At 47.7% G+C, this 17,549-nt stretch overlaps 1 protein-coding gene and 1 pseudogene across 1 annotated transcript in view; both read left to right on the forward strand.

Moving 5' to 3' along the window:
• The first annotated feature begins 6,862 nt into the window (after nt 1-6,862).
• Nucleotides 6,863-7,212, forward strand: LOC126025617 (signal recognition particle 14 kDa protein-like; annotated as a pseudogene).
• Nucleotides 7,213-9,063: 1,851 nt separating this feature from the next.
• IGSF5 (immunoglobulin superfamily member 5) overlaps nt 9,064-17,549 on the forward strand; it is a 33,972-nt gene continuing 25,486 nt past the window's right edge. The window contains exons 1-2 of the mRNA XM_049785620.1: nt 9,064-9,210; nt 12,335-12,401. Coding sequence (XP_049641577.1) covers nt 12,344-12,401 — 58 coding nt within the window. The 5' untranslated portion in view covers nt 9,064-9,210; nt 12,335-12,343. The remainder of the gene's footprint in view (nt 9,211-12,334; nt 12,402-17,549) is intronic.

Consider the following 17,549-nt stretch of genomic DNA (forward strand, 5'->3'; position numbering starts at 1 on the left):
AGCCTCCATCTTTGTATAAATGATCCCTTGGTGTGAGGAAGCAGAAGTAGCACGTAATGCCCCCTGCAGGGCTCAGTCAGGACCCCAGAGTTGGGCCACTACCAATGAAGGTCCTGGGCTCCAGCCAACTCCATGGAGGCAGACACCACCTCCCCAGGCCCTGCAGAATGGCAGGATAAACGATTCTCCTTATTTTTAACAATGTGCGGGGCTGGTTGAAATAGTGGAGGAATAATACAGTGGGTAAGGCACTTGCCTTGCACGCTGCTAACGTGGGTTTAATTCTCAATACCTCAGATGGTCCCCCGAGTCCTACCAGGAGTGATCTTTGAATACTGAGTCAGGAATAAGCCTGAACACTTCTGAGTATGGTCTTACAATCTAGTTATAAAGGGGGGGGGGGGATAAGTAATGGGCCAGAGCAATACTACAGAGGGAAGGGCATTTGCCTTGTCCTTGGCTGGCCCGGGTTTGATTCCCAGCATCTCATATGGTTCCCTGAGCCTACCAGGAGTGATTTCTGAATGCAAAGCCAGAGTAACCTCAGATAGCCACCAAGTGTGGCCCCTAAACAAAAAAAAACCAAAAAAACAACAGAGCCTAAGCAAGTAGGAGTGGACTTTTTGGCTGTTCGCTCTTGGTCAAAGTTTCTAGTTCTGCTTGATATGGTTCAAGGTGAGCCATAATGTAAATGAAGCCATGAAATAAGGTCATGCTCAAGGAGGGAGAAACAGCCTTCACTGCTTCAGGGATGTGTTAGTCTAACCCCTTCCTCTTAAGACCCAGCAGATCTGGGAGAGCAGGGGGCAGAGGGTAGGCTACCTACTGGCATTCCTACTGGCAAAGCAGTTTATGGATTTCATATTCCCCCCTCCCAGCAAAGCTGCAGGCCACCCTGAGGTGGAGGGTGCTATGATGGATCAATGAACACAATGCATGTGGGGTATAAATGGTCAGAATCCTTGAAGCTAATTTAGCCAAATTAGTAAGTTATTTAGTTATCTTGCCTTTTGGGACCACATTTAGTCATGCTCTTGGCTCTGTGTTCAGGGGTCACTACTGGTAGGGTTGGGAGGACCATATGTGATCTCCAAACTGGGTCTGTCGCATGCAAGGCAAGAACATTAATTCCCAGATTATCTTTCTGGCCTTTAATTAGAAAATTTAAAGTGATTCGTATATATATATATTTTTTTTTGGTTTTTGGGCCACACCCAGTAATGCTCAGGGGTTACTCCTGGCTATGTGCTCAGAAGTTGCTCCTGGCTTGGGGGACCATATGGGACACCGGGGGATCGAACCGCGGTCTGTCCAAGGCTAGCGCAGGCAAGGCAGGCACCTTACCTTTAGCGCCACCGCCCGGCCCCAAGTGATTAATATTTTAACGAATGATTTAAATTAAAACAGAATGTGATAGTACCAAATGCAAAACAATGAGGAAAAAAGCCCTAACCTTTCATATACATAGATACATTCATCTCCATATTATTTCCTGGAACAAGAAGACATTGAACAGAATGGGCATTTTATTGTCATTATCATCTATTATAATAAAATTATGCTCACATCATAATGTAGCATTTATTACAAAACCATTAAATGACGTTCATGAGTGGTTTTTAATGACAGAGAAAATGCTTCTTCTATACTACTCAATGAACAAGGCTAGAAAAGTGTCTAGACAACATTCTATTCTATTCTAGAATACAGAAAGGTTGCTTAAGGAGCTGTCTAGAAGCTAAAATATAGATGTTTCTAAATGCTTCTAGTGGTTCTTTCAAGAAATGCATTCCTTGGAACCACTGAAATAATATCCTAAGTCTATACAGTATAAATAATGTCTGTCTTAGTAGAAAGGCATTTAGGCCATTGGGCTAAGTGGGTATGTTAGTTCCTCAGGAGACAAGTCAGGTGTCTTGGGACGACACACCATTTGGCCAATGGAAACATAGATAAAGGAGTGAGCAGAGGTCTCTGGAAGCTCCTGGAACTATTCTTCCTATTTTTTCCAGTTCCTGGACATTGCCAGCAACCCCTGGCTTGCAGCCTCATCCTTCCAATGTCTGCCTGTGTGAATATAGGGTCTTCTCCTTTCAGCTTTCTCCTGAGTGTGACTCCATGCCCAAAGTCTCCCCATGATCTCACCAGACACATTGGATCAGGACAGGACCCTTGGCTCCTAGGCAATGAACCTTAGTTTAACTCATAGTTGTATTTGTAAAGATATCAGTGAGGTAATGTTCTAAGATTCTGGATAGTCATGCATGTGCCTAGGTGTGGGGTATGTGGTGTGTGTGTGTGTGTGTGTGTGTGTGTGTGTGTATAAGAAGGGGGTGATGCTCTTCAACCTAATATAATATGTTAAGTGAAAACCAGTTTTTTTTTGTATGTAAAGTTACATGTAATGCTTCAATAAAACACTTAAAAAAATCCCATTCCTTGAGACAGTACACTGGGGTGGATGTGGTATTGGAATTATGATCGTGAGAAACTATTATTAACATTATTGTAGGCCCCCAATAGAAAATAATTAAAAATTAAAAAAATTATTCTTGTGCTGGATGTGATGTAGGAATTATGCCCAAGAGAAACAAAAAATTGTAAGCCCCAAATTAAAATTAATAATTAAAAATGGAAAAAAAGTTTCCCATGCCCATTTGAGCTTTGACCTATTCCTCCCAATCCTCCCTCACCCCACACCCTTATTAGAGCTTCTGTTGGGGGCAATTGCCACAATCTGAATCACAGTGAGAATGTTTTATGTAAATTTGAACTTTGTCATTTTAAAATAGCTTAGGCTAAAAATATGAGGAAAATGTCTCTTGATGCTCCAACCTTGAAATAAAAGTTTAAATTAAAAAAAAGTTCCACACTCTTTCCAAGTGATATTTCTAATGGCTTTTCCAATTATGTTTCTCTTCCTGTAGTGGGGGGTGGGTGCTCTCTCAAAGCTGCTCAACAGGAATTCAAAGGGTGGAGAGGGCTGTATTTAGCATGGACCATCTGAGCAGAGTTGTTATTATTATTTATATATGATTATTGTGGCACTGATAATAGAAGCAGAGTGTGTTCCCCACCAAAGAGGTAAGGGTTCCTTTATTAATTTATGCTTTGGTCTTGGGGCCACACCTGGAGGCTCCCAGGGGTTGGTTACTCCTGGCTCTGTGCTCAAAAATTACTCCTAACAGGTTTAGGGGACCATTGGGATACTGAGAACTAACCTGTTGCCCAATGTACTATCGCTCTGGCCCCAGAATCCCTTTCTTTATTTTGGGGTTTTGAGCCACACCTGGCTGGGCTCTGGGCCTATTCCTGGCTCTTTGCTCCTGGCTGTTGAACGTGGGTTGGCTGTGCAAGGCAAAACACCAAAACACCTTATTTCCTGTTCTTTCTGTTTATTTCTGTCTCTGTTTCTATCTCTGTCTCTCTCTGTCTGTCTCTCCCTCCTCTCTCTCTCTCTCTCTCTCTCTCTCTCTCTCTCTCTCTCTCTCTCTCTCTCTCTCTCTCTAGGATTACTTTATGCTGAAGATAATTGAGAAACAATAGACATCAAAAGACTTTCCTCCCATCTTTGGTACCAGGCAGGAAGAAGAACTAATTTATGCAGATGCTTGTCAGAATCTGCCTAGCAAACCTTCCCAAATCAGCCCTTTAAGGTCCCCTGTCTCCTCTCTCCTCATCTCCCCAAACTCAGTAATACCATTATGCTGTATTGATTTGTCCCCTCTCCACAATTCCTTTGTCTTGAGGAGACTCCAGGGGCGGAGCCAGTCTGAGTGCTTCTATGAGAGAAACTCTTGTCAAAATCTCTTCTTTTCTTCTAACACTTTCATTTCCAGGGCTTTGATCACAGCATAAGAAAAAGCAGAGAGAGAGAGAGAGAGAGAGAGATAGAGAGAGACAGAGACAGAGACAGAGACAGAGAGAGACAGAGAGAGTGAGAGAGAGACAGAGAGAGACAGAGAGAGAGACAGAGAGAGACAGAGAGAGACAGAGAGAGACAGAGAGAGAGAGAGAGAGAGAGAGAGAGAGAGAGAGAGAGAGAGAGAGAGAGAGAGAGAGAGAGAGAGAGAGCAGGTTTTTTCTTCCCATCAAATCTCTGTTGTGATCACTCCCAAAATTTTCCTGGGAGCTAGAGAATTGAGGAAGACATTCTAAACATCAGGACTAGACCTTGGGAAGAAAATCCAGGGGGAAAAGGAGCACCACTGGTCTGGGAATTTTCTTCCTGTGTCTGTTTGTATTTTATTTTATTTGTGTCTAGAATTATTAGAATTTTGCAACAAGCATGGCATCCAGAGCCTCAGCTCACCATGAATAAAAGGCTCCAGTGACTGTAAGTTTGTTTGACTAAGACAGTCATTCCTTGAGCTTGTCTGTTGTTGCTGTTGTTGTTTTTAACCACTGTTACACTTTTTTGACCAGTGGCTCCTTGCACAGAGCAATATGGGCCAAGGAAACTAGCAGTTTCCTCTACGTGCTTAGATTCTGCTTGAGGTCTGAGAATTCAACTGGGAAGACACAGACTAGTGGGAGGAGGAGGAGGAGGAGGAGGAGGTTTCTTTTTCGCAAGAATATGAACCCACCAAAGGCAGGAACTGGAACAGTAAATGATGAAAGACTGCACCGACATTGAGAGGAGAAAGGAAAGAGAGGGAGGTTCTGATTGGGGGAGTGAAATGATTTGTTTAGGAAAGACAGGAGAATAGAGGGGACTTCAGGCTGGTAGAGATGGTCTGTATAGCCCCAGGGTCTTTGCATCTTCCTGGGGATCCTGAAACCCTTTGGGTAAGGAAGGGGTTTGGAACTGGTTTCACCTGCTCTTCACCTTGGAGAGAAATTGGTTGAAGTCTAATATTTTAATTAGAAAAAGGTTGCTAGGCCCGGAGAGATAGCACAGCGGTGTTTGCCTTGGCAAGCAGCCGATCCAGGACCAAAGGTGGTTGGTTCGAATCCCGGTGTCCCATATGGTCCCCCGTGCCTGCCAGGAGCTATTTCTGAGCAGACAGCCAGGAGGAACCCCTGAGCACCGCCGGGTGTGACCCAAAAACCAAAAACCAAAAAAAAAAAAAAAAAAAAAAAAAAGGTTGCTAAAAAAAAAGAAAAGAAAGAAAAGAAAAGAAAAAGGTTGCTTAGAGGTTCTCTCTCTCTCTCTCTCTCTCTCTCTCTCTTTTCTCTCTCTCTCTCTCTCATCTGTTAATCTTGAAATGTCTTCAACTTAAAATATTTTTTGCCACACCCAGCAATGCCCAGGGGTCGCTCCCTGCTCTGCATTCAGAAATCGCCCCTGGCAGGCTTGGGGACCATATGGGATGCTGGGAATTGAACCTGTCCTTCCTGGGCTGGCCGTATGCAAGGCGAATGCCCTACCGCTGTGCTATCTCTCTGGTCCCAATTTTAAAATCAGAGTATTTTGGGGGCAACATAATTTTTTTCTTTTTTGTTTTTGTTTGTTTGGCTTAGTAAACCCTGAGCCAGTGGTGCTCTAAGTTTACTCCTGTCTCTGTGCTCATTCCAGGAGTGCTGGGGCACTATAGGTGGTATTCGGGGGGCCTGAGCAATAGCACAGTGGGTAGGGCATTTGCCTTGCATGCGACTGACCCGGGTTCAATCTCCAGCATCCCATAATGTCCCTTGAGTCTGCCAGGCATGCTTTCTGAGTGCAGAGCCAGGAGTAACCCCTGAGCAATGCCGGGTGTGGCCTCAAAACCAAACCAAACCAAAACCAACAAAAAAGATAGTACTAGAATTTGAACCTGGGTTGGTCCCTGCATGTGGGGTATATGTTGAGACTTTTCAAGGTCAGGGAGCAATGCGGCCTTTTATTGACTTCTAAACTGGTCCTCCAAGTCGTGGGCTTCACTAACGCGTGTGACCTGAGTCTCCTCAAAGCAGACGACTGCTGGGTGAAGTGGGGAGAGGGGACAAGCAGAGACTGGGACAGAGTCGCCTGAAAGATGCCCACAGCTGGACCCACAGCTAGATGTGGTGCTGCTTGCTGAAATTCAGGGGGGCAGATTCCCCAAGGAGCTCAAGGGGGCTTTCCTCAGCTTGAACCCTTTGCTCAGTTCTGGCTGACAGCGAGAGGCCTCAGAAAACTGGATATGAGGGGCTGGAGTGGTAGCACAGTGGTAGGGCATTTGCCTTGCAGGTGGCTGACCCGGGATGGATGTGGATTTGATCTCCAGTATTTCCTGTGGTCCTCCAAGCCAGAAGTGATTTCTGAGTGCAGAGCCAGGAGTAACCCCTGAGCACTGAAGATGTGGCCCAAATAACAAATGAAAAAGGAAACTGGATCTGAAATGAAGTCATGAAGTTTGCTAAGGCATGGATGGACATGGAGATTATTATACTGAGTGAAATGATCAGAGGGAAAGAGAGACATAGAGTAATAGCACTTATCTGTGGGATATAAGAAAAATAGAAGACAGTATGGTAATAATATCCAGATATTATTATGGTAGTAATATTCAGTGCCGGAGACCTCTCACAACAGTAGGGCATTGCCTTGCAAGCAGCCAATCCAGGGTGGACAGTGGCTCAAAACCCAGCATCCCATATGGTTCCCCGTGCTTGCCAGGAACAATTTCTGAGCGCAGAGCCAGGAGTAACCCCTGAGCACTGCTGGGTGTGACTCAAAAACCAGTACAAACCTATATACATCCAGAGACAATAGAAATGAATGTTAGGAAGACCAGTCCATGGTAGGAAGCTCCCAAGAGCGGTTAGTGTAGAAAAGGGGTTACTAGGACAATGAGAGTTGGGAATGATCACTTTGGACAAGAACTGGGTGCTGGAAGGGGAGCAAATGAGAGGCATGGTACCCCTTCATTAACAGTAGTGTAAACCCGGCGGCGTCGCCATGGTGCTGTTAGAGAGCAAGCAGTTCCTGACTAGCTGACCAGGTTCTTCCAGAAGTGCTGGCTGATGGGCAGTGTGGTCATCACCCTCAAGAAGTATGACCCCAGAAAGGGGTCCGTGGAGGGGTTTGAGCCCGCTGACAACAAGTGTCTGCTAAGAGTCACAGACGAGAAGAGGAAGATCAGCACGGTGGTGAGCTCCGAAGAAGTAAGTTTCAGATGGCTTACTCAAATCTATGGAGCGCTAACATGGGTGGTCTGAAGAAGAGGGACAAAAAGAACAAGAGTAAGAAGAGCAAAGCAACACAGTGAAGTACAGACAATCTCCTTCCTCCAGCCATGGAGATGCCATTTTTTTCCATTATTTTTTTCCTTTTACCACATAACTAGATATCTGGTTCCCCTGCTTCCCTGCAATAACTGTTCTCATGTGAGATGAAATCATTTTGGATAGAAGAACTGTATTTACAGGGCAGTTGTAAGAGCCCAGTTTATTTTAGGTTGTGAACTGGTCTGTGTCCCATGGTTGTAAATGTCTGAATTACAGTTTAAGGTCTCTCAAGCCATGTGTGTGAACAGCAGTTGTAGCATTAAATAATTAATTATGGTGCTGGATGGAAGTGGATGGTGAAGGATGGAGGCCTTTGTCCTTAGGCCCCGGCCACGTGGCTTCATCCCCCATCAACCGGCGGGTCTGGGGTCCAGGAAAGCGACGGGTATTGAACTCACTCACAGGCAGGCATCAGGAAGCATCAACTTTATTCTTCCCTATCCACCACATGTGTGGCCTCAATCCTAACCTTTCAAGCATTCAGCCATTCTTAGCTACCCTGCATCTTAATTCCTTTCAGCCATCTTTCCTTTCACCTTCATGCTGGCCAAACACCAGAAGCGAGAGAGCCCGCCAAGAGCCAAAAAGGGCCGAATCCCCTGGGTCAAAGGCATATCTACCTTTTCCAAGACCCCTCCCAGGAATGGGCGGGGTCTTGCAGGTAAGGTCAAGTTACCTAGGGAGAAAGAGTGGGGGATGAGGCTTCAAGCAGTGTATTATTAAACCCATCTATTTATCAGTAAACCACAGTGTCAATAAAGAGAGTGAGTGAGAGAATGAGGGAGAGAAAAAGAGAGAAGTAAAATGCCTACCCAGAGGCAGGCAGGGGAGGGTGGGTGGCAGGGAAATTGGGGACATTGGTGGTGGGAAAGGTGCACTGTACTGCAAACTACAAAGTGTCTAAAAAGAAAAAAAAAAGAAGAGAGAGAAAGGTAGAGAGAGAAGAAAAATGTATGCCCCAGAGATAGGAAGGGGAAGGTGAGAGGAAAACTGAGGACATTGGTGGCGGGTTTGTATACCAATGGAGGGTGTTGTATGTTGTATGATGTAACTCAACCAGGAACAACTTTATCTGTGAAAAACAAAAGAAAACAACTTTATTATGAACAACCTTATAACCACAGTGTTTAAAAAAAAAAAAAAAAAAAAAAAAAGGCCAAAAGGGCCCGGAGAGATAGCACAGCGGCGTTTGCCTTGCAAGCAGCCAATCCAGGACCAAAGGTGGTTGGTTCAAATCCCGGTGTCCCATATGGTCCCCCGTGCCTGCCAGGAGCTATTTCTGAGCAGATAGCCAGGAGAAACCCCTGAGCACTGCCGGGTGTGGCCCAAAAACCAAAAAAAAAAAAAAAAGGTTCAAAAAAAAAGAAAAGAAGGAAGAAAAGAAAGAGAGAGAGAGAAAGAAAGAAAGAAAGAAAGAAAGAAAGAAAGGAAAGAAAGAAAGAAAGAAAGAAGGAAAGAAGGAAAGAAAGAAAGAAAATAAAAGAAAACTATTTGCAGAAAAATGCTCCTTGGGACGTTGCATTCACACTCATGGGCAGAACATTCCGGAAGACCTTTCCCTTGGGGCGCGGTTTCCATCCAGAGAAAGGTGTGTTGGTAGACTTGGAGGCCCTTGGCCAGGAGAGGAAGAGGCTGCCCTTCTGGTATGTGCCAGGCTGGCAGCCTCAGGCCAGGCAGGAGGACAAGCCTGGGGCGGGGCCTTGCAGGTCTGGGGTGGGGACCTGTAGGGAACAAGAACCGGGGACACCGGCCCTGCTTGGGGCTGGCTAATGGTTAACCAGAGCAGTCTGGCAATTCTGGGGCACAGGCTAGTTTTAAACCAGGCCTGCCGGCACAGCCAAGTGACAGCCATTTCGTGAGGAACAGCTTCCTGCCGGGGGTGCAGCTGGGGACCCCGAGAACTGAACCCTGCCTGTGTCTTTGTGGTGGTGGTGGTGGTGAAGCTGAAGAGGACGGAGGCCCCCAAGATTCTGGAAATGGGGAGACATATGCCAAGGCCCCGCAGAGTGAAGTGAACAAGTGAGTTTAAAGGGGGTGCTCCCAATTCCTCTCTAGGAATTCTTGAGAGGCCCCAAGGGCCCATAGCCAATGGCTGGGGCTCCCTGGAAAAGTGTGGGGGGACATCAAACACATCATCTTTGCCAACTTCATCAAGTTGAACATTCACACTCTGAGAAGGAAGGGCAGGGGGGTGAAGTGGGGTGTTGGGAGGAGACCAGCAGGGACTGTGTTGAGGGGGGGTTGGGTGCCTTGAAAGCAGGAATACCAGACACCCCGAAGTCAGGTCAGAGTGCAGAGGCAGGGATTATTGTGACTCACTTCTGAATGCTCTTGATCCACTCCCTGATGAGTGGAGGCTACTCAGAAGTAACCAGTTCCCAGAGCGTCCCTAGTCTGCTGATATTTGTAGTGCCCAGGGTTGCTTTGGAGGGGGGGTGTTGGTGCCTTTTATTTACTTCCTCCTGGAGCTGGCAACCTGCCCCTGGATGGGGTTTGCTGCAGAGAATCCTCCCTGAGAAACACTTATTCTTTTCTCCTACATTTACAGGTAGGTCTGAATTTGGGGTATCAGGTGATTCATTCATTCAATCTTTCTTTACTTTGGAGGATGTTGATCAAATGTTTCTATCTGAGAGAACTTGCTTGGCAGGACGTGGTCTCTCTAGACCTGCCTTCTGATGGCATTTGCTTTGTGGAGGTGGATGGAAAAGCATTAGTCTGGGTCCCATTCTGTCTAGTGAACTGTATTCTAGTGAAATTGGCTCAATGAGATGACAATGCAATACAGGTTGTTTTTATTTCCACAGTGTTTTAGTGGCACTGTGATTTACAATTCAACTCATGTTAGAGGAACTTCCAAAGATGGGGTCCACATATGTGGTATCCCACCCCCTCACATTGTCTGCTTCCCTCTTCTCCCTCCACCCCACCCCAGGCTTTGAATCCACTTTGCAGGTTTTCAAGTAAAACCAGATCGTTCAAGTCTTCCTCAAGGAAACTGATGTGACAATGAGTGGCTTTTCCTCTTTCTCATCGAGGTACCAGCCTGCAGAGTTTCTGGCCCCTGGCAAGGCGCTGGTCAAGCCACTTACCTGCTGCAACTCACTAGCAGCTTTAGGTCAGTTATCCCGCACATACCCCTGCATCCCCTAACTCTAGCGAGGAAACCACTTGTGAGTGGAGACATTCTCTAGAGTAGAGGACAAGAGGGTGTCAGGGAGAACAGGCCATAGTGTACCTGTGTGTGTGTGTGTGTGTGTGTCCCAGATTTCTGAGGCCCCCCTGCAGCTGTGTCGGTGTTTTCTTTTCTTTTCTTTTCTTTCTTTTGTTTTTGGGTCACACCTGGCAGCGCTCAGGGGTTACTCCTGGCTTTACCCTCAGAAGTTGCTCCTGACAGGCTCGGGAGACCATGTGGGATGCCGGGGTTCAAACCACCGTTCTTCTGCATGCAAAGCAAATGCCCTACTTCCATGCTCTCTCTCTCTGGCCCCCTGTGTCTGTGTTTTCAAACCCCTACATGCACACCCCTGCCATGCTGATAGCGCTGGTGACTTTGGGGCTGTAACAGTAGTTCCTCACCCATTCTCTTTCTCTCTTGTTCCCTGCACTGCCCATTTCCCAAGCCTGTGACCAGCGGTTAAACTTTTCTGCTCGTGTTGGTGGCATCTTGCAAAAACCGAGCTTCTGTGTTGGATGCCCCTCCCCGGGGTGTGTGGATGCATTTGGGCTCATGCTCTGCTGCAATGTGCCTGGAAGGCAGCCAGTTGTGAAATCTTCTAGAATGACAGACAAAAGTGGCTTCCTCTGGTGGAGCCTGACCTGGGGGACACAGGTAGTTAGAGTTTGTCATTCCTGCCGAGTGACTCAGGGCATCGGGGCAGTCCTGGAGGTGAGGAGAGATATCATGGCTGAGTGAGTACAGATGCCATTTCTGGCACCCATGCCAGGGGGAGTCCTCTCTGCAGAGGGGGTTGTAGCACGTCAATTCCCTTCTCACTGATTGTCTCCTGCTCACGGGCTGCCAGGGTTCTGTCTCCTGTGCTTGGAAGAGAAACAGGCCCTGGGGGCTATCAGCAAAGGGCTACGATGGTTCCCCACACCCCGCTTTTGTGAGCAGAGCATCTGTGTTTGCCAAAATGGAAGTGACAGCTTCCTGGTACAGGACCCTGGGGTGGCCAGTGTGAGGGTTTTTTTTTTTTTTTTTTAATTTTTGTTTTGTTTTCTTTTGGGGCCACAGCCATCAGCACTCAGGGGTCACTCCTGGCTCTGTGCTCAGGAATCACTCCTGGAGGGCTTGGGGAACCCTCTGGGATGCCGAGAATCGAACCCTGGTGGGCTGTGTGCATGCCAAATGCCCTTCCCGCCGTGCTATGACCCCAGCCCCGAGTATGTGAGTCGGAATTGCTGACTTGGCTCCACTGCCACTTGAGTGTGTCCGAACACACCGGAGCCATCGGTGCTAGGACCACACATGTTAGTGATACCCTTAGGATGCCCCTCGGGAAGCTGCACGACCCCTTCCTGTTCACTGAGAATTAGGCTCATAGAACATACAAGAAACATGCGAGGGCAGGAACGCTGTAACGGAAAAAGCTGAAAAGGTTAAAACTTAAAGGTTTCACCCCTTCCCCCAGCCCCTGGGCCTTTGCACTTGCTGAAGCCCTGGAGCTTCTCTTGGGACTGTGACTTTAGGTCCTATACTGGGCTCTGCATGCTGCCCCTCTCCAATGGTGACTAGGGGTTGCTCCTGGCTCTGCACTTAGGAATCATGGTGGTGTTCCCCCTGGAGCACCTATGGGATACGAGGATCAAAACCAGGACAGCCCTTTCTGCGGTGCTATGTATCACACACCCCCTGTATCCCCAACATTTAATTTATTTTGGGGGCCCACACCCAGCGGCTCTCTGCTCAGGGGACCCCTGGGACGCTGGGGATCGAACCCGGGCCCATGGCATGCTGTGCTATCTGGGATGAGCCTCAGGCCTGAGCTGGTGCCGGAGGTAACATAGCCCTGGGCCTTGCGCATGTGCAGGCCGGCTCTGAGGGTTTCTGCGCCACCATTTGCCTCGCTCCACTGTGCTGGGTGCTGGGTGCTGGGTGCTGAGTGCCACTGACCGCCCGTCCCCCTGCCTTGTCTTCCAGGCTGCGGACATGGAGACTTGCTGGATGGGCGTCCTGGCTGCGCTGGTCGTCCTGGCAGGGCTGCCAGGTAGGGGGACCTCAGGAGCACTGGGCAGAGGGGTCTGGGGGGCAGGTGGAGGATTAGAGGGTCAGAGGCAGAGACAGAGGGGTCCTTAACCGGGGGCTGGGGTGCGCTTCTGGGCGAGTCTGACAGCCCCACAGAGGCTGCCCTAGCCAGGCCGGCCCACAGCGGGGTGAGAGGGAGGACCTACTGGGTGGCCTTGGTGGGGTGTCAGTCCTCCAGGGACCTTGTAGGCGGCTCAGTTGGGGGCTCGCAATGCTCAGTCCTCAGGACTACGTTTTGACTATGTCTTGCAGTCAGTCCTTAGGGCCTGTGATCTTGTTTTTTTTGCCCAGCTCCAACCTCTTAATCTGATGTCTTCAATCTTTCTTTCTCTTTCTTTCTTTTTCTTTTTCTTTCTTTCTTTCTTTCTTTCTTTCTTTTTCTTTCTTTCTTTCTTTCTTTCTTTCTTTCTTTCTTTCTTTCTTTCTTTCTTTCTTTCTTTCTTTTCTTTCTTTCTTTCTTTCTTTCTTTCTTCTTTCTTTCTTTCTCTCTCTCTCTCTCTCTCTCTCTCTCTTTCTTTCTTTCTTTCTTTCTTTCTTTCTTTCTTTCTTTTCTTTCTTTCTTTCTTTCTTTCTTTCTTTCTTTCTTCTTTCTTTCTTCTTTCTTCCTCCTTTCCTTTCCTTTCCTTTCCTATCCTTTCCTTTCCTTTCCTTTCCTTTCCTTTCCTTTCCTTTCCTTTCCTTTCCTTTCCTTTCCTTTCCTTTCGCCTTTCCCCTTTCCTTTTCTTTCACCTTTCCCCTTTCCTTTCCCCTTTCCTTTCCTTCCTCTCCTATTGGGATTCCAGCAAAAGAAGAGAAAAGGAAGGGTAGAGAAATGGCCATATGGGGCGACACTGGGCTGCTATTCTGGGGAGCTGAGAAGCACCAGGCACAGCACACACACAATGATGCTGGGGTGTGGAGCTGGGAGCTGAGGGAAGGATTTCCTTCTGCTCTGCAGAGACCAGTGCTGGATCCCCTGGAGCTTTGAATTCTGGAAGGCTGGAGGGCCGGGGACGTAGATCCTTCTATCTCTCTTCCCATTTGCTTCTCGGTTCTCCAAGGCCGAGCGATGTGGTACCAGGTAGTGCCTGGTAGACTCAGAGTCTGATGTATAAGCAAGTTTCTCCTATTTGCTTTGTGCAGGGAGGGCGGGCAAGGCTTCCCCAAGCGCCAGCTCAGAGGAGACAGGTGAGAGAGGAGGGAGAGTCCAGGGAGAACCTCACCTGGATGGAAACCCAGTTTCTGACTTCGGAGGCAGCGTGGGCAGTGTGTGTGTGTGTGTGTGTGTGTGTGTGTGTGTGTGTGTGTGTGTGTGTGTGTGTGTGTGATCCCATGAGCTGGTGAGCTAGCTCCCAGGTAACAGTGCCTGGGGCCTTAGCAGAGGGGCCGGGGCCTCCTGGAGAGCCCGTAGTGCAAGTGGGGCTTCCTGATGAATCAGTATTCAAGGGGCGGGGCCTCCTGGGATCCTCAGTGCTTCAGGAGAGGAGCCTCTTGCTGAGCCTATAGTGCTTAATGGGGGGCCTCCTGGTGACTCATTCTACAGGCCTGGTCGAAGCTTAAGTTGCCTTTGGTCCCTTCCTGGCTCTCCCCTCTCATCTCCCAGCTGCAGAGGAAGGCCCCTCGTTTGCATGTATGTGTAGGGGGGGTCCCTTTGTAGGACCTCCAGAGCCCTCAACAACCCCTTCTGAGTGGAAGGACCCTGCTCACAGAGAGTTCAGGAGGCACCCTGGCTCCCTGGTGTGGCGTGGACCCAATGGGAAGGGAAGCCTGGGTCTCCCCAAGCATCCTCCATGCAGTTGCCTCTGTCTCCTGAGCCAGGAGCTGGGGGCAGACTTGGGGCTGGTTCTTTTTCTTCTTTCTCTCCTGCAAACTCATTTTGGGGCAGGGTTGTGGAGGCCAGGTCACTGCTGTGGCTTCCCTGGGGCCTCCCTTTCTGCCTTCTCATCCTCAGCACTATTTCCTGTAAAACCGAAAAATAAACCCACAGGTTAAAGGATTCCTGGGCAGAAAGCTTGCCCCCGGGGCAGGAGAAAGAGGACTCAGTGGGAGTTGTTTTTAGAGTCATATTTTCTCCCTTCTCCACACCAGATGCAAAACATGGCTCAGCTTACCTAAACACGGAATTAATTTAGACATAGATCATTCTGGCCTGCCCCACCCAGTGCTGTCTTCCTGGGTGTTCCCTGCTCATGGAGCTACCATTCTACCATCCTACTCTGCTGGCCGCTGGGCCCCTGTCTCTGCCGCGAACTGTCCCTCCTATTGATTTGTGTCCCTCCACTGTGGACACCACTGTGCTGGGGACTCATGGGGTGTTCTGATGTTCTGTGTGTGTCTGGTGGTGTGACTCATCCCAGGAATCCTGTGGGTTACAGTGACATTTTATTTTTTATTTTTATTTATTTTTTTGCCACACACTGACACTGCTCAGGGTTCACGTCTGGCTCTGCACTCAGAAATCACACCTGGCAGCTCAGGGGACCGTATGGGATGCCTGGGATCTATAGAAACTGGGTTGGCCGAATGCAAGGCAAATACTCTCCCTTGCTATGCTATCACTCAGGTGCAACCTATAGGAATTTATTTGTTTGTTTTTGTTCTTGGGCCACACCCGGCAGTCTTCTGACTTTGCGCTCAGAAATGGCTCCTGGCATGCTCGGGGGACCATATGGGATTCTGGGAATCAAACCAGGATTGGTACTGTGTTGGCCTCATGCAAGGCAAACGCCCTACTACTGTGCTATCTCTCCAGCCCCCAAATTTTTATTCGTGGAGGGGTTTGGGCCACACACCACAGTGCTCAGGACTTACTTCAGTGCTCGGGGATCATTCCTGCCAATGCAGGGGCTGCTAGGAATCAAACCTGGGTTAGTCATAGGCCAAGCCAATGCCCTTTCCATTGTACTATCTTTCAGGATCAGCCTACAGGGGTTTTAAACCCAGCATAGTTTTGTGGTAAAATCTTTGACTAGGCTGCTAAATACATCACTGGAATGTCCGCGCTTAGGAGTTCCATTCCCCTAGTATCTCCTTCTACCTGTGAAAGTGCCATTAGTCCCGATCACATTGTGCAAAGCCCTCCACCATTTTAGGGGGGTTAAAATATTAATGAAATAACTTCTTTAATTGCATCATTGTGAGGTAAAGAATTATTCATGCTTGAATTTCAGTCCAACACCCTTCACCAGTGCCCATTTCCTGCCACCCAACGTCCCCAGTTTCCTTCTCCCCTCCCCCTTCTCCTCCCCACTACCTGCCTCTAGGGCAGACATTTCTCTTTGTTTTCCTTTTAGATAGTGTCTCTGCCCTCTTTTTAAAATATTTAAAAAATTTTTTAATAACACCATGATTTATCAAGTTGTTCATAATACAGTTATTTTACGCTTTAAATGTTCCAACAGCAAACCTACCACCAGTGTGACCGTCTCTCCACTGCTGTCCCCAATTTTCCATCCACCACCTCTGCTGACCTTCTTGCAGGCACAACTAAGTTTTTTTTCTTTTTTTTTGTTTTTGTTTTTGTTTTTGTTTTTGAGCCACACCCAGTTGTGCTCAGAGGTTACTCCTGGCTCTGCTCTCAGAAATTTCTCCTGGCAGGCTGGGGGGGGGGGAGCATATGGGTTGCCAGGGATCGAACCCCAGTCCTTTCCGGGTCTCGGGCCCTAGCAGGTGCTACTAAGTTGACTTCATTTTGTTTGTTACAACATAAAGGCAAATAGAGTGATCAAAACTTAGACCAGTCAGGGTCAGTTTTTAATAGTTATATCTCTCATTGGTGCTACTAACGTCATTGCTTAAGGATTTCCTGGGCTGTTGCTGGTGCCAGTTAAGCCATCTGTGTCACTGCTTATGCTCACTGACCTTGGTGATCTTCTATGTAACCTTCCCTTCATATTGACTTCATGTGATCATGTGGGCTGATTATCATGAAATTTTGGCGGAGTCGCATAACTGTGGGCGGCTGCATGGTCCAGAATCTACAGATCTGGAAAATCTCTGGTGACTTGGCAGTTTGATAAGGTTAAATTGTGGAGCTGGGTTGTTTCTTTTGGGAGATGTAGAACTCGGCAGGTTCTTTTGAAGGGTGTCCGGTGTGGCTGTGGGCTGCTGTGCCTTCAGGCAGAAAGGGGAATCTGCAGTCCCATTCCGAGAAGAACCCAGAGTTCGCTTTTAAGAATTTATAAATCTTTTAAAAATAGGGTGGAGACTTTACCTAAAAGGAAAAGAGAGAGAGAAATGTCTGCCCTAGGGGCAGGCAGTGGGGAGGAGAAGGAAGGGGGCAGAGGGAACTGGGGACGTTGGGTGGCAGGAAATGTGCACTGCTGAAGGGTGTTGTGCTGAAACTCAACTAGCGGGGAAAAGTGCTGATTTTCTTTGGGAGATTAGCTATGGAGCTGGACTGCTGTTCTGCCAGAAGATCACTGCCCACCTCTTTGTGAGGAGAAGAAACCTATTTCCATTTTCTCTGTTGAGTCTTGGGGATCTTATTAGAGGTGGAAACCAAAGGTCCCATTTCAGTGGAAGGAAAATTCTCATTTGCTAGGAAAGCTGGAAGTATTAGGGCTGGGTTAAGGCCATATTAATATGCTTCCTAATTTACTTTATTTAAAGACCATGTATCACGGGGCTGGAACGATAACACAGTGGGTAGGGCATTTGCCTTGCAGGTTTCGATCCCTGGTATCCCATATGATCCCCTGAGCCTGCGGGAGTGATTTCTGAGCTCAGAGCACTGCCGGGTGTGGCCCCCAAATAAAAAACAGAACAAAACAATAAAGACTATGTATCACATAGTTGATCATAATACACTTGTTTTCCGGTAAGTGAGAGAGAAATTATTAAAAAAAGAAAAAAGAAAGAAAAAATGAAGGCAGAGAGAAAAAAAAGTACAGCAAACAACAAACACATTCATGAAAATGATTGTATCTCCAATGATGTCATTTAGTCATTGTCAGAAGGTTTTGGAAGCTCTTGTTGCTAGCTGGCCACTACTTTGCTTCTGGACACTAGGTGGCTTCAGATAGGAACACATCGGCATCTAAATGGTTTCTTCCTGTGGATGACGGTATTCAACAAGAACAGATTTGTCAGGTGGCTGCAAATGCAGTTTCGTGGTCCAGGAATTCCAAGC

The sequence above is a fragment of the Suncus etruscus genome, chromosome 13 (assembly GCF_024139225.1).
Source record: "Suncus etruscus isolate mSunEtr1 chromosome 13, mSunEtr1.pri.cur, whole genome shotgun sequence".
Lineage (NCBI taxonomy): Eukaryota > Metazoa > Chordata > Mammalia > Eulipotyphla > Soricidae > Suncus > Suncus etruscus.